General features: G+C 45.6%; 2 protein-coding genes across 6 annotated transcripts; one reads left to right on the top strand and one right to left on the bottom strand.

Annotated features, from left to right (window-relative positions):
* Nucleotides 1-1,741: 1,741 nt before the first annotated feature.
* On the bottom strand, nucleotides 1,742-14,093 carry man2a1 (mannosidase, alpha, class 2A, member 1). Of its 3 annotated transcripts, none has more exons than XM_055513641.1 (25): nucleotides 13,632-14,093; nucleotides 13,477-13,509; nucleotides 13,253-13,385; nucleotides 12,964-13,173; nucleotides 12,719-12,863; nucleotides 12,546-12,633; nucleotides 12,374-12,457; nucleotides 11,812-11,939; nucleotides 11,553-11,726; nucleotides 9,681-9,867; nucleotides 9,417-9,594; nucleotides 9,088-9,278; nucleotides 7,695-7,892; nucleotides 7,026-7,140; nucleotides 6,689-6,756; nucleotides 6,386-6,554; nucleotides 6,081-6,317; nucleotides 5,506-5,634; nucleotides 5,296-5,410; nucleotides 3,846-3,979; nucleotides 3,632-3,773; nucleotides 3,426-3,559; nucleotides 3,025-3,219; nucleotides 2,811-2,921; nucleotides 1,742-2,705 (listed from the first exon to the last, which is right to left on the bottom strand). In XM_055513641.1, the coding sequence occupies exons 3-25, from the start codon at nucleotides 13,373-13,375 to the stop codon at nucleotides 2,526-2,528; spliced, it is 3,435 nt and encodes a 1,144-aa protein (XP_055369616.1). In that variant the 5' UTR covers nucleotides 13,376-13,385; nucleotides 13,477-13,509; nucleotides 13,632-14,093; the 3' UTR covers nucleotides 1,742-2,525. The 3 variants fall into 3 exon arrangements, with proteins under 3 accessions (XP_055369616.1, XP_029025296.1, XP_029025294.1); XM_029169463.2 differs by having other exon boundaries at nucleotides 13,262-13,385; nucleotides 13,471-13,509; XM_029169461.2 differs by having other exon boundaries at nucleotides 13,471-13,509.
* Nucleotides 14,094-14,753: 660 nt separating this feature from the next.
* LOC114867442 (uncharacterized) lies at nucleotides 14,754-19,829 on the top strand. 3 transcript variants are annotated; one of them, XM_055513645.1, is made up of 12 exons: nucleotides 14,754-14,982; nucleotides 15,338-15,507; nucleotides 15,697-15,895; nucleotides 15,965-16,166; nucleotides 16,245-16,413; nucleotides 16,524-16,620; nucleotides 17,202-17,240; nucleotides 17,389-17,463; nucleotides 17,542-17,669; nucleotides 18,051-18,186; nucleotides 18,261-18,331; nucleotides 18,504-19,829. In XM_055513645.1, the coding sequence occupies exons 1-12, from the start codon at nucleotides 14,910-14,912 to the stop codon at nucleotides 18,756-18,758; spliced, it is 1,614 nt and encodes a 537-aa protein (XP_055369620.1). In that variant the 5' UTR covers nucleotides 14,754-14,909; the 3' UTR covers nucleotides 18,759-19,829. The 3 variants fall into 3 exon arrangements, with proteins under 3 accessions (XP_055369620.1, XP_029025942.1, XP_029025945.1); XM_029170109.3 differs by having other exon boundaries at nucleotides 14,944-15,507; XM_029170112.3 differs by lacking the exon at nucleotides 14,754-14,982 and having other exon boundaries at nucleotides 15,346-15,488.
* The last annotated feature ends 1,263 nt before the right edge of the window (nucleotides 19,830-21,092 follow it).

Below are 21,092 nucleotides of genomic sequence, written 5' to 3' on the forward strand. Positions count from 1 at the left end.
TGTTGAGATTTGACGCTATAAACAAAATCTAATTGAACTGAATTCATCGCTGAGCTCACCATAGGACGCAAGGATATCAACATTAGCAAAACTGATTCAAGATTCAAAAACTTTATTCTACTCAAAAAATTGTATTTATAACTTTATTAATTATTAACACACTCATCTAATTACTAGCTAAAGTTTTATTATAGATGTAGGGGATCCAGCTCCACCCCCAAACAGAGCCAGCCCCCCTGATTGTCAGAACATCGTAGGTGACGGACCCACATGCATGGCACAAACAAGCTTGGATGTTGAGACAATCCAGCACATAACTGCAGGGTGTAAGATGCTGGCAGGGAAAGCATACATGGAACGCCATAACCAAGTGGCTGACATAGTATACAACATCTGTGCAGTGTATGGAAACCCCAAGGTCAAAGTGGGAAACAACTCCCAAGGTGGTAGAGAACGAGCGAGCCAAGATCCCCTGGGACTTCCAGATACAGACAGACAGAATGGTAACCAACCAGACATTGTGGTGGTGGACAAAGAACAGAGGAAAGCTGTAGTGGTGGATGTGGCAATACCAAGCGATGGCAACATCAGGAAAAAGGAACATGAGAAACTAGAGAAATACCAAGGGCTCAGAGAAGAACTGGAGAAGGCTTGGAAGGTGAAGGCCACAGTGGTGCCTGTGGTGATCGGAGCACTGGGGGCAGTGACCCCCAAACTGGAGGAGTGGCTACAACAGATCCCTGGAAAAACATCCGACAACTCAGTCCAGAAAAGTGCAGTCCTAGGAACAGCGACGATACTGCGCAGAACCCTGAAGCTTCCTGGCCTCTGGTAGAGGACCCGAGATTGGAAAACAGATGAGACCACCCGCGTGGGGTGAGAAGGGAGTTTTTTTTTTTAATGTCGGGCTGCTATGATGATGTGGTGGAAATTTTCCATAAAGAAGCAGATGAGAGAGTTGTCCTATTGTGCGATTTATTGAAATAAGAAAGAAAATTAAAATAATGGGGAAAGCAAATAAAAAGCATGGATGTTGATCGTGCACATCAACAAACCAAAAACCAGCTGGGGAGACCAGTGCACACACCACGAAGGTGTGATGCAAAGAGCCCACGATCCTCAAGTTGCTTCTGCCTTTTAGCTTCTCTGTCTGACTACGGTGGAATGTCTTTCTAACCCAATCAAATTACATGCACCATCTCCTCCCTGTCGCAGTGTGTGTGAAGATATTTACATTCTCAAAACTGCATCGCTGACGGCCAACTATCTGTGAGAAAGGAGCACCAAGTCTCAACAGACAGAGACACAACTCCCTGACCTTGGGTTTGGGAGCTAGAGTTGAGAGTCTATCAGGCAGAGACAACCATTGAACAATCTAGGTGAAATGTCAAATGCACACAGTAAGACAAAACATAAGATATTAATTGCACAACATAAGTCATAAATCATACGATAACTGCATAGAAGTAAGGAAGACACAATTTTTCCCATAACAGATGAATGCTCTGGTTGATTCTAGACCTCCTGCGTGGTTAAGGTTCACCAAAAACTAATCCAGCAAAAAAGGAACATGACCCACTGGTTGTTCCAGCAGAACAGACCCCACATCCCCATAGAACTCTGACCCAGCCTACTTTTAATAATAGGAGAGGAAGTCTGAACCAGAATCTGAATGGCATCATGGACATGGCAGACAGAAGAGTTTGTGTCAATCAGATACAATACAATCAGATTCGGAAAATCATCAGAAACATGTAATAATTTATTTCAGTATTAAAACCACAAATTTATCCCAAAAGCAAAGAAAAGCATTTAGTATAAAGTAAAAATAATGTTTAATTTAAAAAAATATATTATATTCATCTGAAATAATCCTGTTCAAAGATTTCTTTACATTAAATGCCCAAAGGTTTCCCAGAGTTTCCTAAAATGAATGCCCAAAGGTTTCCCAGAGTTTCCTAAAATTAAAACAGAAAATTACAAAACAACCACATTCAAGTAAAACAAACAAAGTCAGTGAAAAACATCCAGCATCAGAATTAACACAAACTTAATTTCCCCACATTCATCACTAAAGAAAAACAAAGCAGTAGTAACACAACTGGCAATGATTGACAGTTGCCATTAAAATACAGATTCGCAAAACATATGATTGGCCCCTTTTCTGTAACCATGGCAACATCACCTGTTCAAACACAGACGGGAGTTTTTCCAGTTTGTCTGACGTTTGACCTTCAGTATGAGCCCTTTAACCTGTTCTAAACATCAACAGGAACGCTTCAACTCGTCCAGTTCCACTGGCATCAAACTGAGGAAGTGATGAGGATTATAGTTAGATTCTAGTTTGCAGTTTTATTTATTAGCATTGAAGCTGCAGCTTCATTATTTTAATGATTCACAGCTTGTCAGGTTCTTTCTCCAGCAAGTTTCACAGCAACGTGGTTTCTGCTTTGTGTTTCTTCTTTACATTTTCCTCCTAAGTGGTTTTCTTGTTTTTTGGCTCCATGTTTTGGCAGCTTTAACTTTTAATTTGAATCATGGATCTCTACGCGGAAGGCGCTGATTTCCATTGGCTGCAGACGGGCAACGTGTGGTGGCCGGTGCTGGCCAGAATTGGGCTCTTCATCATCGTCACGCAGCAGTGTGAGACCGGAGCGCCGGACAGATCGGAAGCGAAGAGGAGAGAAAAGCTCATCTAGATTCACCTGCAACCAGGAAATAAATCAGAGTGTTTGCAGCAGATGCATTTGGAGAACCGGACACCGCAAACACCATAACACAACATGAAGTAACGTGTGTGTTGTGTGCACCTCTTCGTGCTCACTCCACGTGCACGCTGGTACAGGCTCTGGGGCAGCGCTACAGTCTAAACCTTTCCTGTGGAGAAGAAGAGCTGCTTCCTGGGATGGACTCTCTGCCTCCTGTTAAACACAAAACAACATTGTGTAACAGTTTTTTTAACTTGCATCAGTGAGATAAACAAACAGCATCAGAGCCAAACTGCTCCAACCGGGCGTTGCTCACCTGCGGGTCCTCCAACGTCCTCAGGTTCAGCAAGTGAACGTCACACGGCAGTGACAATCGCAACGGCAGGAATGTCTGCATCTTTGGCAGTTGGCTGTTGCTCATGGCAACCATGGTGAACGGTGGGTGGGAGAGAGAGAGTGAACTCAGGTGGGCGAGCAGGGATAGGTGTTCCACCGAGGCTCCTCCAACTTCCTGACAAAAAAAGAACAAAACAGACGTTTCTCAGCTTCCTCGGGTCGTGGAAAGAGAATCAGACTATGTCTAACTCTAACAGAAGCAAATCACACAATGTTCGCAACGGATTTGCATCTAATGTGTGCATTAAGCGATGATAAAGCTGTGGCACCAGTACTGGACGGACACCATCTCTCTGTCCGGACCCAGTGCCGTGGCCTCACCTGAGAACCTCCACTCCGCTCCTCCAGCAGCAGGTGGTACAGACTCGCTGTCAACTTGTTGTCGGTGACGCCCTGACCAAGACCGCGGTTATCGTCCTGCTGCAGCCGTCGGTCCAACAGAACCTCCAGCTCACCTGCAAATCACACGGATTTTACAGCACTGAACACTTGAGTGCAGGACACATACGGGACACGTTCAGACTCACCGGGTTTGAGAGCAGCAACTGCCTGACTCTGAGCTGACAGCAGCGACAGGCGAGATGTGGAGTCCTGTAGGAAGGACGCAGAGCTCATTGGGTAGAAGTTGGCCTGCAGGGGCAGCTTGTCCAGGGTCCGCCGCTGCTGCATCTGCTCCGACAAGCAACCACAGACTCAGTGACTGACAGCGGGGCGAGCTGGGGACTGTGCAACACAACAAACCTGGAAGCCATTGAGGTCAGTGTAGAAACGGTTGCCATTGGCAACGTCACTTCTGAGCCGCATAACCAGCTCCCTGTTGACCTCTGACCTGATGTCCACCATGTTGGAAATCTCCACGGATCTCCCAGCATGCCCTGAACCAGAAGGGCAAGGCTTATTGTGACTGATTGAAAACTATATACACAATTATATTATTATATATTATTATTTTTATTAAAAAAAAAAAAAGATACAAATACAAAGTTAGTATATGCACACACACGCAGGTACACACAAGGTAAAAGATCTACTACTACTACTACTACTACTATTATTCTACTTCTCTCTCTGGCTTTTCCCACAGTCGCCACAGTGAATCATCCTTCTCCATCTCACTCCTGGGCATCTTCTACTCACACCAGCCAACCTCATGTCAACACATCTATACATCTCCTTGGTCGTCATTCTGCCCTCTTGCCTGGCAGCTCCATCTCTAACATCCTTCTACCAATATATTCACTCTCCCTCCTCCAAACCATCTCAGTTTGGCCTCTCTGACTTTGTTGCTAACGCAGGCAACGTGAGCCGTCCCTCTGATGAGCTTGTCCCCGATTCTGTCCAACCCTGTCACTCCTAAGGAGAACCTTAGCATCTTCGTCTCTGCCTCGTCTCTTCCTCACTGCTACCGTCTCTAACCCATAGAGCAGAGCTGCTCACACCACTGTCTTGTACACCTTTCCATTGAGTCGTCTACATAGGATGTAGTTCACCTGCGTGCTCCTACCTCCACACTTGTATGTCACTGTGTGCCTCTCTCTTCTGGAAGTAAGTGTTGACTACAGCCATTTCCATCCGCTTAGCAAAGTCCACCACCATCTGTCCTCCTAGGTTCCTTTCCGTCGCACAAAACCTGTCCATCACCTCCTTATCACCTCTGTTCCCCTCACCAACCTCACTACCCACTGAAGTCTGCTCCAACCACCACCCTCTCTCTGCCGGGTATACTCTCTATGACCTCATTAAACTCACTCCAGAATCTCTCCTTCTCCTCCAACTCACAGCTACTTGTGGAGCACACCCACTGACTACATTCACCATCACCCCTTTAATTTCTAGCTTTAGGCTCATCACCCTGTCCAAGACTCTTTTCACCTCTAGAACACTGTTCACAAACTCCCCCTTCAGGATCACTCCTACCCTGTTTCTCTTCCTCTCTATACCATGGTAGAAGAGTTTGTATACTCCTCCAATACTACATGCTTTGCTGCCCTTCCACCTCGTCTCCTGCACACACAGTACATGCACCTTCCTTCTCTCCATCAGGTCTGCCAGCTCCCTGCCTTTCCCTTTCATTGTTCCACCATTAAGTGTCCCTATTCTCAGATCACCAAACAATTTATTTTTTTTCTCATGATGGGGCCCTTGCAGCCCTGACTTGAGTACTGTTGAAATCACAGCTGAAACTAGTTACCGTCCAGGTGGTACAGTCGGACCGTGTGCGTGAAGTGTCTGAAACAGGAAGTGACGTCCGAGAAGATCGGACCTCTGGAGATCCGAACGAGGGGGGGCTGAGCAAATGGATAGGGCTGCAGAGATATTCATCATCAATCTAAGCACTACAACATGAATGACAGACATTTGTGGTTCTGGTTCTATTTTTTAATCCCCATCCTGGTTTTACCTGGGCCCCCTCCTTCCCAGGCAGGAACAGGTAGGCACCACTCTTATCCTGGTTAAATCCACTTCTGGTTCCATACCATAGGAACTGGACCTGGAGCTGACGAACCAGACCAGACTTCATTCGTAGCTTCTGTTTTTTTTTTAAAAAAAACATCTTTTAATTACATTCATTTCTTCATTTAAAATCTAATAAGTAAAAAAAAAAAGTTGCAATTAATTAATAAGCTTTAACTGGTGACTTGCTGGGCGTTTCGTTGTGATGTAGCATGAACATAATAATCATAATAGTAATCATTATTCTTTCCACTCGATGCAGGTGAATAATTAATATAATAATTACATCAGTATGTTATTAATATATCAAGATAAATAACATCAACATAATAATAACAACAATAAGGTTTAAATTGCAGTGTTGGTTCAATGGCTTAAAAAGTTTTTTGACACACACACACACACACACACACACACACACACACACACACACACACACACACACACACACACACACACACACACACACACACACACACACACACACACACACACACACACACACACACACACACACCTGACCTGCAACAGCCCCGTCTTTGGTGAGCTCCATATATGGATGTGCTTGTTGTTAAGAGACAGGGGAACATCAGCCTCAGGCCCTTGGGGGGCTGACACCTGAAAGGGTTCAGCATGGACAGCTAGCTGGCTGCCATGACGATAGACTGTGTATTGGGCCCGGGCCGTGGAGCCCGTAGTTGCTTTGCTCACATGGTACACGACGAGGGACAAAGGAGGAAGTTCTGCAATGAATGAGAGCTGCAGCAAGAAAACATGAGCTCTGAGTTTAAACATGACATCTGAACAAAAAAAGATCATTTCTGCACCTGGAAGGAGTCTGTGGATGCCTGGTTCAACTCCACCCACACCGCAGAGATCTGTGCAGCCATTGGTCGACCTGTTTGCGCTTCAACAACATGAGCATCTGGACAGTCGATGAGGATGCTTATGACAGACGATTGGAGCTGCTCTGTTGGATTGAAGATGATCAGTGGCCTGAAACGTGAATGAGCCAATGTCACAAACACGACATGATTCTGTGATGCAGAGAGGGCAAAATGTGTATTTAATGCTGGAGTGAGGCTTCGTCACTCTGAGCAGATCGGTTTGTGAGGTGAGTGGGTTAAGACCTGGGCTGGTCGCCGAGTCTGAGAGTCATCTTCTGAGGCAAAGCGTCCTGAGCTGAGATCACATCATCCTGAAAACACAACATAGACTTAAACCTGAAACACTGTAAACGTATGAATTGCTAGTCTTGGACTCATCAGCTACCGGCATCCCTGCTAACAGAAACACTGTCATCAACTAGTTCCAGTTCACAGACCCGCTGCCATTGCTGCGCACGTGACTGAAATGTGTGTTCATTAGGGCTGAATTCCAATTTTATTATCCAGTTGTATCTTTTTGTAGTTGCACATTTTCATCTAATAAAACAATATAGAAAACCACAATAGTGTCAATGATTACCATCTGCAGGAAGGGTTTTGATTGGTCATGGTGGTACTGGTTCTTGTCCAATAGAATCAGCCAGTGGGCAGAGCTCTGTAATACCTGGCGCAGGTTCAGGATTGAATGAAACAACCTGTAAAATTCAGTTCAGTTTCATTTCAGGACTATCGTGTTTCTCCTTTTTAGTGCAGATTCCTCATTAGCTCACATGTTACTGTTTGGCTTCATTCTCTCAGAACAGATTTAAAGACTGACCAGTCAGCTGAACCTCAACATGTTTGTAACATGTAGACCCAAATTTTGTCTTTTCACCTAAAATTTCTGCTAAGATTTAACACAAAACCCCTAAAAACATTGAGTAACAACACAAAATGTAACACACAACATTCATGATGTGCTTTAAAATGGGAATGATAGGAAATGATGATGATAGACGCTACAGCTAAATGAAGGGGTGTGATGGAAACTAATGCTAAATGCTAACTGCTCACACTAAGTGAGGTGGTACCTTTTACCGTTGCCAGTGACGATGCCATTCTTCAACTGGGAGCATAGAGGAATGAGACAACAACACGCCAGCGCTAAAGACATGGCAGTTCAAAATGCTGAAGTCCAATCCTTGAGGCAAAACTGATTGTGACCACAGCAAGGTGCTAGCAGGAAAGCACGGTAACAGGAAGTGGCTACCTGGTGCCATAGTCAACCACTACGGGGTCACGGCCGGTCCCAGTGACAGCGTCATGGTGCTGGAACAGCCCCAGGTTCCTTCTCCCTTCCGTCAGAAGCCCAAAGTGTTCACGCGCAGGAAAATCCGCACTAAGGCGACCATTACCATGGAAACGTCGCATTTCAGCCAGAGTCAGGCTGAAGAGGATTTCTGAAGCTCTGTCGCAAAGAAAAAAAAGTAAACACTAAACATGCCTGATAAACATGTGAGTAATTAACGAGGCAGCAAAGCACAAATAAATAAATCCTGGAAGATCAACCTTATGTCAGCACATCCGATCATCGGTCTGATCGGTGTCAGACACATAGCACAAATGTGAGTTGAGGCTTTGCAGGACAATGTCACATACTGCCCTTAACAACACTGGTGATGTACTGATGCAGGAAAGTAGGAATTATTTCACTGTCACACCACTTCACTGGACACAAGTTGAAATCTATTTAAATGTGAAGTTCCATTTCCCTACAGTGCATCCGGAAAGTATTCATAGCGCTTCACTTTTTCCAATTTTTTTATGTTACAGCCATATTCAAAAATGGATTAAATTGATTTATTTCCTCAAAATTTGACACACAATACCCCATAATGACAATGAGAGAAAATAGTTTTTTTTTAATTGTTGCAAATGTAATAAAAATAAAAAAATGAAAGCTCATTCACTTAACATTCGCTCAATACTTTGCTGATGTACCTTTGGCAGCAATCACAGCCTCAACAGTCTTTTTGAATATGATGCCACAAGCTTGGCACATCTGTCTTTGGTAAGGTTTGCCCATTCCTCTTTGCAGTACCTCTCATGCTCTACCAGGTTAGCACAGCTATTTTCAGATCTCTCCAGAGATGTTCAATGGCATTTAGGTCTGGGCTCTTCTGGGCCACAAGGAGATTCACAGAGTTGTTTTACAAAGCCACTGCATTGATATTTTAGAAGTTGTTTTTTTTTTTTCATCTTGAACCATTGCCCCAGTCTGAGGTCAAGAGCACTCTGAAGCAGGTTTTAATCCAGGATGTCTCTGTACATTGCTGCATTCATCTTTCCCTCTATCCTGACTAATCTTCCAGTTCCTGTCGCAGAAAAACATCCCCACAGCATGATGCTGCCACCTCCCTGCTTCACTGTAGGGATGGTATTAGCCTGGTGATGAGCAGTGCCTGGTTTGTGCTTTGACATAAATTTGCATCATTTGCTCATTGCGATTATGGGGGTATTGTGTGTAGAATTTTGAGGAAATAAATGAATTTAATCTATTTTGGAACAAGGCCGTAACATAAAAACGTGGACCTTGTTTTGAGTTAACAGGAATACTTTCCGGGTGCACTGTAAATCACATCTAAATCAAAGGCTGTGTGTACCTGAGTGTGGCCTCCAAGATTCTGTCCAGGCGTTTGTAAAACGGTCTGGAGGTGAAGTACCCGCTCCAATAGTGATCGTCCCGGTCAGCATACGTGAAAAAGTCGCCTTGAAGCGTCGGCAAAGTCGTTCCTGCAGAGTTGAGATGCCCATGAAGAGCCTGAAAATAATCAGACAGTGTTCCAAAACGAGCCTGAAACCACAGGAAAACAGGAAAATCCTGGTTTATTAAGGGAAGAGCTTCTTACGAAGATGATGTAGATGCAGGTACAACTGATGACATATCTCATCCACATCCTCCTCAACTCCCCTAGGTGCCATAGGTGCTCACCTTGATGTGCAGCTCCGGATGCTGGTCGAAGTAGTCAAAGAGCCTCTGGTAGTTGATGAACTGATCATCCCACTCCCTCGCATCCACGTACCGAAAGTCGTCACCAAGAGGAACAAGAAGAACCGGAGAACGAAAAAGACGAGACTTCTGGCGGTACTGATCCAGCAGGAGGAGTGCTCTAAGGGAACAGTAACAAGCTGCTAGAAACCAGGACAGACAAAAAAATGCAACCACACACTTAAATACATTTGTGGTTCTAAACACCTCTCCTCGACGTTCTGCTCTGTAATTGGCTGCGGTGGGATCCTCCAGGGACAGAACACGCGTCCTCCCGGCAGACGATGGAAGTCGAACTGACAACAAACGGCTGGGTTTGGCCCACACGTGTGTGGTACGTCATAGCTGTAGAATGGCATCATGTGACATGTGATGTCACTGCGGGAGGTGGAGTCTGGCACCAGAAGTAGGCGTGGCCAAGCAGCAAAACGATAGGATTGTTATACAGTTGGAAAATAAAATATGATATGATAAAACACACACACACACACACACACACACACACACACACACACACACACACACACACACACACACACACACACACACACACACACACACACACGATTGATCATAACTACTGTTTACATAACATATCTGGACCTTAATTTTTCTTTAACAGATTTTGTTTATATTTAACATATAATATTAATATATGTTATATTAATATTATTATTAGAAGTATATACAGTGGGATGCATTATATAGGAAACACGGTGATATTTGTGAAACATTTGTGAAACAAAGTTCATAGGATTTACTCTACAGAAAATGTGCAATAATTGTTTAAATAAAATTAGGCAGGTGCATAAATTTGGGCACCACAAAAAGGACATGAATTCAATATTCAGTAGATGCTCCCTTTGCAGAAACAACAGCCTCTAAACGCTTCCTATACCTTCCAATGGGAGTCTAGATTCTAGTTAAAGGTGTTTTGGACCATTCAATGACGTTTGATGGCTTCCGAGCATGGACAGCTCTCTCTAAGTCACACCACAGTCCCTGCACTGGCCACACAACTTCACAGCATGATGCAAATACCAAACAGTATTTTACTGTAGGTAGCAGGTGTTTTTCTTGGAATGCTATGTTCTTTTTCCTTCATGCATGACACCCCTGGCTATGCTCAAATAACTTAATTTTAGTTTCATCAGTCCACAGCACCTTGTTTCAAAATGAAGCTGGCTTGTCCAAATGTGCATTAGCATACCTCAAGCAGGTCTGTTTGTGCTGTGGGCAAGTAAAAGCCTTCCTCTGCATCACTACAGCATCTCCTTGTGTAAAGTGCGCCGCATAGTTGAACGATGCACAGCTCCGTCTGCAGCAATGATGTTGTAGGTCTTCGGTGCTGGTCTGTGGGCTGACTGTGACTCTTCTTACCAGTCCTCGCTTCTGTTTATTCGAGATTTTTCTTGGTCTGCCACTTCGAGCCTTAACTTGAACTGTGCCTGTCGTCTTCCTTTTTCTCATAATGTTCCTAACTATGGAAACAGACAGCTGAAATCTCTGAGACAGCTTTCTGTATCCTTCCCCAACACCATGGTGGTGAACAATCTTTGTTCAGCTCATCTAAGAGTTGTTTTGAGATCCCCATATTGCTACTCTTCAAAGAATAGTCAAAAAGGAAGGAAACTTACAATTGCCCCCTTAAATAATCTCTCTCATAATTGGATTCATCTGTGTATGGAGGTCAGGGGTCACTGAGCTTACCAAGCCAATTTGAGGCCTAATTTTGTTTAAACAATTATTGCACACTTTCTGTAAATCTTATAAACTTCGTTTCACTTCTTAAATATCACTGTGTGCATCTCCTATATGACATGTCTAACTGAATTTTTTTATTGCAACAACTAACGATTTATACATGAAAATCATGAAAATTAACAAGGCTGCCCAAACTTACGCATCACACTGTAAATTTGTTACGGTTAGGCATGTTTTTTCTGTTTCATACCTTTTTACCTTTTTTATACTATATAGAATTGTTTTCAAAACAAGAACATTGTGCTTTTTAAATGATTTAAATTGTTCCAATTTAACTGTCTGTTTCCATTCTGAGTGTCTTTCATCCAAACTCACCCCAACTCTGTCGCCACAGGAACTCCAGTGTCTGTTTCTGAGCGAAGTGTTTCTTGACAGCGTAGTGAACACGTTGAATAAGCATGTTTTTAAGCCCCGCCCCCTTCAACAGGTAAGTCATAGAGGGGGAGTGGCCAAAGGGATCCACTGCCCAACCACTGCTTGGTTTAACACCTGTTTAAAATAAGTTTGACATTGACAATTTGACCAAAACCAAATGGGTCAAATCGGTGATTGTGCGGAGGAAGAAACTACCCACCCAGGTGTTTCTGTATCCACTGGTGACCTTCAATCAGCTGATCCAGCAGAGCAAAGTAATGAGAGTTTGCTTCATCAGCCATCACCCAGCCACCAGTCACCAGCTCCAACTGCCCCGCCTCCACCAGGCTGACCAATCACAGACCAGGATAAAATATAACAGAAAGAACATCATGAGATAAATGCAAAGCTTCAACAAAACACAGAAATTTAAAACCACAGGTTTAAATGTGCAACAAATAAATTTAATTTCAGTAATTTAAACACAATAAAGAAAAAGAAAACATTAAAATATTTTAGATTAAATGCTAAATACTAGAAAACTGAAAATGTTTCAGTAGGTTTGAGTCATAAGGACATTTGTTATTTCAGACAGAAAACAAAAGTCAATTAAAAGAAAAGAAGAGTCTGTTTAAATCTGCTTTTGTGAGGCCAATTAGAAAAATGTGGTGAGAGAAACGATGACTGGAAATATTTCAAAACTTTTTAGAGACATATTTTCTTTTAGTTTTTCAGAAAAAAAAAATATATATATAAAAAATAAAATAAAAAAATACATTTACCGTTTTACCAAGTGTCTCTTCTGTTTATCAATATCGTTCCACCATTTAGAAAAATAACTGATTTCTGCCCAGATCATCTTCCTCCTGATCAACATTAGAGAGAGAGCCGTTCAGTGAGTTTGTTTCAGCTACAAGGCTTACTGGAGTAAAGTGTAACTGGGACTGTGTTCACCTGTTGTCCTCGCTCAGCTTGATGAGCATGTTGTTAAGGATGTGCTTGGTCTGATCCTGATAGTAACCATCAAACGTCTTCAGCCAGCCTATAACACACATTTTCAGTTCCTCACTAATGATCAGCTGTGTTTTTACCATGTAAACTCTGGTGGCGGTGGTGTGAAGTCTGACCTGGGTCATTGTGTGAATGTGGGACCAAGAAAAGCTCCAGTGGCTGCTCATCCCACTCATTGCCATGGTAACGGATCTCAAAGCCTTGTTTCCAGGCGCCACCGTCAGGGTTATCGAAGGGCAGGAGGTCGTAAATGTCGAGCAGCTGAAACACAAGACGGCTGGTTTGTGTCCTTCCCTGTCAGGACTGTAGCTGTGATCACGTCTTACTGAAACACTTCCATGGCTGAACCACTGAATCGAACCTGAACTCCATCTTCCCCAGCCTCCATTTTTTTCACCGATTGGCAGCCAGACAATGAATGGGCAGAGTCCAAGCTCCTATTGACCCCGCCCCTTGTTTCCCATAGTGCTTTGTGGTTGAGCAGAGAATCACGCAGCGTAGCAACCAGTTGATTGTTGCCACTCAGAAGATGTTCCAACTTGTCAATCTTCTGCTGGAGGCGGGACAAATCCTAGAAACATTCACTCCTTTATTATTATTTCGTGTCATAGTTTCATTTCATTCATTGTCTGAGTGGGGGAAAGACTTACTTCATTTACCTGTCCAACAGGGGGCTCCCCGCCCTGCATCAGCTCCAGCATGCGGTACATAGACACCACTACCACACAGAAAAGCCCCCCCACCAGCACCGCCAGCAGCCGACTCCTCTTCATCACTGCATCACTGCATAGACAAGAATCAGACAGACTCACTTCATCAGCAGCAGCACTGGTCTCACCCAGTCTCCATGAGCCAGAATCTACCTTACCTTTACCTGCTGTTACTGATATGAACCCTGGCAGAAGAACTGTTCAAAAGAATAAAACGCGATTTAGCTCCTTTGTGAGAATAAGCCTTTATAATAAACGATCCAACAACTACTTTTACTTATAATACAGGCGTCTTGTTGGTGTGAAAAACAAATCTTACAATTTTAATTATTTTCTATACTATTTTCCAGCAGATGCCATACAGCAGAGGCTCGCAGTCAAAGTCAAACAAGTGCCGAGAGAAATTTTTTAAAACTTTCTCCGTGAGGTTCCTCGGGGCTTCGGCGTCGGGCAGCCCGTCTCCGTTGGGTCTAGGGCTCTTCTAAACTTTTCTACCTGGGTGACGTCAGGTTCCCAAGAAAAACGGCATAGATTAAATAAAACCTTTCACCAAAACATACAATTAATTCTAAGATTCCTTTGGTCCCTATGCAGCGCAAACTCAATCTGCAAAGTTTTGTTTTGCTTCCGGTATTTTTCAGCTGACTCAGAACTGCGGAATTCTACATCCGGTTAGACCGGAGGTGCGTGACGAATTTGGTGTTGTACAATGCAAAAAACTTTACACGAAGCAATATCACAAAACATGTTTCTGACTGTTTAATTTCTGTCTACAGACGCAGGATAAAGATAGATTAATAAAGATAAGACCCAAACTCCAAATATGAAAAAATAGGAAATTTTAATTTGGGCTCAGACTTTCCCTAATTACGTCCTCCAAACATTTGATTGAGACTAGTCAGCAGATACTGTTCAAACACAGCCATCACAGAAAAGGACGAAGCAGGAAAGGCCAGAACCCAGAACCAGCTGAGGCCCAGTTTGGTTAGAGGGCAGGAGGTTCCGTCAGACTCTGTTTCAGGCTGCTCTGCTCTGAACAAAGAGCATGAAGGAAACACAACCAAGTACAACCAGGAGACCGAATCTGGACGAAGCACTGGCTTCAATGAACCAGAACAGGCTCAACAGGACATTCTGCTTCCAGATCAACTAACCATTAGTAGTGGAGCATAGGAGTGGTTCCAGCTGACGAATAATCACCTGCACCAGCTTCACACATAATCTAATGCTCTGTAGTTTAGTTAAGAGTCTGACTTCAAATGATTATGAAGATTAAGCCCCAGATGTTCCTTTGCCATTCACCACAGTGGTTCTGGGTCAACCATCCAGCTTTAATCTGTAACGCTCTTTAATTAAAATTTATTTCCTGCCTTCTCATTCCTCTGACTTCATGGGTTCTGAACCAGGCTCTAATGTGTTGTAATAAAACAGCTCTGGCTTCAGTTTATGTTCATAACCTCAGATTCTTGTTCTCTCAAACTAGAAGAACAACACAAACACATGTTTTGCTTTCACATCTTTTGTTTGGCCTCTCAGAGGAATGTGGCATCTTCATGTACTCATTCGAGTCATACTCCCTGCTCTTACAAACTGATCCATGTACAGTAGTCTGATTCTGAGCTTGGACAGATCAAGAATCAAGCCACCTGAGCTACTGATCCAACATAGTAGTAAGTATCGTCTGCTCACACACAAATCGGAAGCCTGTTTGACGGCGCCTACGATGCTTTTCTTTCTGTGGAACAAAACTCCACTGAAGGTGGTTGTGTCTAAGAGGGTCGTCTGACATGACGATCACGCATCCAGCTACAACCCTTGACTCTAACTGGACTGAGCTCCAGGTTCATGTCAAGGTCAAAGCAGGTGCTATGTCATTAGGACAAACTCCATCAACAGATCCTGGGGTCAAAGGTCAGAGTGAGGGCCCTCGTGTTCAGGTCATACACCTTCTGCTGCTTGTGTGCACTGTCACTTGGAGCTTTTCCTGTTTGTCTGCTGCTGTCAAACCTTGGCTCACGGGGGCAGTTTTACAGGCTGGAGCAGCTGCAGGAAACATCTTTCCAGTGAACGGCTGTTTGGCTGCAGGTTATAAAAGACTGCAGAGAGAAAGCGAAGCTCAGGCTGGTTCCGGCTCTGCAGCGTCCACCTCCTCTGATCCAACAACAACGACACAAAGGTACCAACCAACATTTCTAGTGAGTAGGAAACAGGAGTAAAAACATTGTGTTGGTTCAGAATCACCTCTGCAGCATATACATGTTTAATTATTATTCACTCACTTATACTTCATGTACTTGTGAGCAGTTTTTTCAGTGTTACTGAAGAGAGGAGATCAAATCCTACTGATACAACAGCCTAAACTTTGGGCGTGTTTTCTCTACCAGATGTTTGCTTCTGAGGCCAAAGCTGTGATAAAACAATTGGCAGCACACGGAGACCTGATCTCTAACTCCAACCTGAACGACCGACTGGACTTGCTCAAACTGGTGCGGGTCACTGAGGGACGATTATGGCCCGTTCCCAAGTATAAGACCATGGAGCTCTCTCTGCCAGAGCTGATGGACGACTCTGACTTCTCTCCAGGTCAGTAAGGTACCTGTCATTGTGAACCTTGTGAAGCTCAGGTATGTCGTCATTCATGTTCCTCCAAAGGTTTTGAGGAGGAGGTGCTGATGAAGGAGTTTACCACAAGAGTAGAGATGTGTGGCAGCAGTAGTGTTGGAGGAGGAGACGGTGCCGTGGGCGAAGCTGAAGTCAGTGCGAGCGCAGACACTGTGGACGGGCTGGAGACTCCGGTCAGCATGATGTCCAAGAAGGTGAAGCTCAGATCTGTGAGGGACTGGTTCGGCAGCAGGTACCGCTTCTCTTTTGTCTTACGGCAGGGGAGCCAAATACAGACTATTTTGTTGTAACTGGTGCCTCCCGTCTTCAGGAAAATCAAAAAGAACAAGGTGCAAATGCTGAGGCTGAAGGAAAGAGACAAGCTGATGTTTGTCCACCAGACGGTCTACAACACCGGCCCCGTCAGGCTCCACAGGAAGTCCAAGATGGACGGCTCTGTGTCTGCCTCCTGCCAAAAGCTGCTCAACCTGTTTATGAAGGTGAGCATAGAAACACACCAGAGCAAACCACAAGAGCCACAGTAGACTGAAACTAGCTTCTATTTTTATGTGTCGTAATCTGAAATCAGTATCATGTGCATCATGTGCAGGGTAGCTGGAAGGAGGAGACAAGCTTCACTGTGCCAGAAAAATCAACTTTTGCCTATGGGCTCATGGAGATAAGAGGTGTTCAAGAAGAGAAGCTTGGTGAGACAGAAAGGGAGAAAGTGTGTGTGTGTGTGTGTGTGTGTGTGTGTGTGTACTTGCATGCATCAAAGTGAGAACCAAAAAATGTATTTTCCTACCAAAGTGAGGACATTTTGGCTGTTAAGATGTGATTTTAGGGCCGAGGTTAAAATTGAGTTTTGGTTTGGATTAGAGCAGGGGTCTCAAACCAGTTCCATTGAGGGCTGCTGTCCCTGCTGGTTTTACAGGTGTGTTCAGTCAATGACAAGCTGGGACAGCCAAGTAACACACCTGATCAATGTATTTAGCAGAGAGTTGGAAAACCAGCAGAGACAGCGGCCGTTGATGGAACCGGTGTGAGATCCATGGATTGGTGCAAGGATTAGATGTCTGCCTGTACTGTAGTTGTGATAGTTAGGGGTAGGGTAAGGGGCTAGAGAAGGCATTACTGTATGTCAATGGAGGTCCTCACTTCGACATAAATGCATGGATGTGTGTGTGTGTGTGTGTGTGTGTGTGTGTGTGTGTGTGTGTGTGTGTGTGTGTGTGTCTGTGTCTGTGTCTGTGTATTACTTATTTCTTCCTCTTTCTCTTTTAACTAGAAATCTCATGTGAACCCTGGATGAATCAAAGTATGTTTGGTATGTGCAGGTCTATTTAGTTGTTGGGCTCTGGCTCTTATTCTGGAGTCAGATCACTAACACTTGTTCATTTTGATCCGTGTCACAGTCCTCTGATATGCTAAACTAATCAGGTTATGCAGCAGATTTTACTAAGCTCCTTTTCTAGACAGGCTCATCAACAGCGATACCTCATCAGACAACAGTGCAAACTCTTCTGTGAGCCTGCAACAAGTGAAAGACGGTGTGTGTGTGGGATAATTGTTCTGTGGTGCCTTCGCAGAAACCTTTTACTTTAATCACTGTTGTTTGATTTCTGCAGGTCTGGAGATGAAAGTAGCTGCACTGCAGCCGCTGGCAGATGTTCATAACTCAACCCAATGTGAACTCTTGCAAACACTGAGAGAGCTGCTGAAGAACAGAGAAGCTCTCACACAGCTGGAGCAAATGGTAGGAAGATGTTCAACCACAGTGATCAGAGTCTGAGAGAGCAATCTGAATGAGGAGTTTGTCCTGTATGCTACCAACGGGGTTCTGGTTCCTGTAGATCAGGGGTGTCAAACTGCTGTTCTTGAGGGCCGGTGTCCCTGCTGGTTTTCGAGGAGAGTTGGAAAACTAGCAAGGGACTGGTTTGAGTTTGACACCCCTGACGTAAACTGTAGGATGACAGACAGACTTGCAGGACAAAGGTTAGTGATTTAGACGGCAGATACTGTAGACGGCGCACCGTAACCCCTATACCCGAACCCACAGACCAGCAACTCTTACCCAACTTTACTGTATCTGTGTGGTCACACTTCAAGGTCCTGACTCTTTCTATTCATCTGTCAGTTGGATCAGAGCAGTGCGGGAGCATATGAAGGTCCTCAGTCTCAGGCTGTCTCCTCCTTCCTGAATGCTCTCAATGTATCCACCACCTCCACAGCTCAGAAAGATGCTGTGCACCTGCTGGTCAGCGCCTTAGACAGTACGTCCGTTTGCTGAACTGATGATATTCAGCTGTTTACTGGACCGTAGACCTTCACTGTTTCTGTTTTGCAGCTCTGCCGGATGATGCTCCTGCTCTTCTGATCGCCAGTGGTCCCGATGTCCTGAGAGCCCTCAACCAGCTGGTTGGTCTGTTTGGTGATTCTTGCACTCAGGCCCAAACTAAATTCATCGCTTCTTTGTTCTGTGCAGGAAATAACACTTTTGCGTGAAACACATCAATGGCTGCTTCCAGTTCCATCCATCATCACATCTCTTCTTCTGGTCTTGGATTTCTGACTCTGTGTGTGTCTGCAGGTGGATGGGCTGCAGGTGGACGGTCAGAACCAGCTGGCAGAGCCACTGCCCCCTGCCCTGAAGGAGGACGGGGAGCTCCGCTGGGCGGCCCAGCTCCTCTGTTCCAGCCCCCAGACACTGACAGAGCTAAGTGAGCACTGGGAGAGACCAGAGCTCCCAGTAGGAGTCCTGCTGGAAGTGCTGGCTCTGGTCGTACGCGGACTGGGCCTGATGCAGAACCTGCTGAGCAGCGGGACAGACCAGAGCTCCCAGTAGGAGTCCTGCTGGAGGTGCTGGCTCTGGTTGTACACGGAGTGGGCCTGATAAAGAACCTGGTTTAGTCTTTCCAGTAGAAGGACACGTGTGTTTTCCGTTTTTTTCTGAATTTCTGTTGTTACAGCTACAGAACAAATTCCTGATTTGATCCTTTTTTTATATTATGTAGTTCTTTTTGTTTTATTGACCTCTGTTGTCACAGCTGTTATTTGGCCTAAATGAAATTCTCAACAGACATTTTTGGCTTCTTTCATCTTTCTGGCTCTTTGTTAGTAACAGCTTTCGTTGTTGATGTAATCTCGTCCTGTGGAGAAAACAAGGTTTCATGCTAACCTGTAATGTCTGCTGTTCACTGGGACGATCGTACCTCTGAGATTTATGTCCACGCAGTTCTCTCTGGTTCTACCATTGGGATGAGTCGTACCCATCTCACCGACACAAACCTTTCACCGCTGATTCCTAGCCACTTACCCTTCTGAAGAAAAACTGGGTCAGCACTAGTGCAACAGCAACCAAACAGCAGACAAAGACTGAGACACTCTTGCATCGGCGCTTCCTCCCCAGGAGTTGGTGTGTCAGTTAGTGGCTCTGACAATGAGCTGTCTGATGAAGTGGTTGTCACAGTCCAGGTCATTTAGCCACTGCACTCAATCATTTCCGGTTTTATTTTGTACCACTTCCTGTTTAGTGCCCATGTTTTCTGTTCCAGCTTTACCTCCGGTTTTAGTTTGACGCACCTGTGCCCTGTTACTAATTGCTCACCTGCTAACTATCCAGCCGTCATCTCCATTTAGTATTTAAGCACCACCCCTCAGCCCTGCACCTTGCCAGATTGTCTTTGTGTATGAATCAGCAATCCAGCGTTATCCTCATGATCTTGAACCTGTGTATGACCTCGCTTCTCCTGACCCAGATTCTCGTCTCATCTCTGATCCTGCCGTGCCGTGAGTTTGACCCTAGCCTGCCTTGACCACCGCTTGTCTAAACCCTGTCTGTACTGAACCTGCCTGATCTGTGTATCGACCCTTGCCTGCCTGACCACGAGCGTGAATAAACCCTGTTGTTCACTGAGCCTTGTCTCCGCTGTGCGTGTGGGTCCGCTGCCTTGAGTCCGTGACAGTACAATCTGGCCACACTCGGACCCAGCCGGCGTCTTGCATCGGTTTAAGGGCTGCAAGGGATTTTGTTTGTGTACTCGGACAACGCAGAGTCGTGATGGTTTTTACCTGCTCGAGGCTGCCGGAGGACCTCCGCTGGTGCTTCGGGGAGCTCGCGAGGAATTACGCGGAAGCCCCCAGTCTGAAGGCGCGGCTCCGCGTAATAAAACAGGCGATCGCTATCCTGGAGGAGGAATTTTGGTGGCTTGACTACCCGGGAGTGCAGACGCTTTTGGAGAGGCTCCAGGCAGTACGGAGGGATTTGGCACGCGCTCTGCGCGCGGCGCCCGCCAGCGTCTCATCAGCTGTTCCTGCTGCACCGGAAAGCGCTCCTGTCGCTGCTCAGTCAAGCCAAGCTCACGTTCCTGTCGCTGCCCAGTCAAGCCAAGCTCACGTTCCTGTCGCTGCCCAGTCAAGCCAAGCTCACGTTCCTGTCGCTGCTCAGTCAAGCCAAGCTCACGTTCCTGTCGCTGCCCAGTCAAGCCAAGCTCACGTTCCTGTCGCTGCCCAGTCAAGCCAAGCTCACGTTCCTGTCGCTGCTCAGTCGAGTCAAGCTCACGTTCCTGCCGTCGCTCAGTCGAACCAAGCTCACGTTCCTGCCGTCGCTCAGTCGAACCAAGCTCACGTTCCTGTCGCTGCTCAGTCTAGTCAAGCTCACGTTCCTGTCGCTGCTCAGTCTAGTCAAGCTCACGTTCCTGTCGCTGCTCAGTCTAGTCAAGCTCACGTTCCTGTCGCTGCTCAGTCTAGTCAAGCTCACGTTCCTGTCGCTGCTCAGTCGAGTCAAGCTCACGTTCCTGTCGCTGCTCAGTCTAGTCAAGCTCACGTTCCTGTCGCTGCTCAGTCAAACCAAGCCCATGCCCACGTTACCGCCATAGTTCCCCAGTCCAATCCAGTCCGTGCCGTGGATCCAGCCCCTGCCTCAGCCCTGGCGGTTGAGGAGGTGAAGTCCACAGCTAGTCGTCGGAGGTCCAGACGGCGTCGACGACAGCCGGATTCCCCTGTCCAGGCTCCAGAGGACTCGGTCACAGAAATCAAGCGGCCCTCTCCGCCAGCAGAGGGCACTCCCGCTCCATCATACGACATGCCCACCTCCATCGCAGGCATCCCGGACAGCATCTTCCTGCGGATCCGTGCCCAATGCGCCCCTCCGGTCCTGTTCCTGTTTGCACACTGGCTG

Source organism: Betta splendens, chromosome 12 (genome assembly GCF_900634795.4).
Source record: "Betta splendens chromosome 12, fBetSpl5.4, whole genome shotgun sequence".
In the NCBI taxonomy this organism is placed as follows: Eukaryota; Metazoa; Chordata; class Actinopteri; order Anabantiformes; family Osphronemidae; genus Betta; species Betta splendens.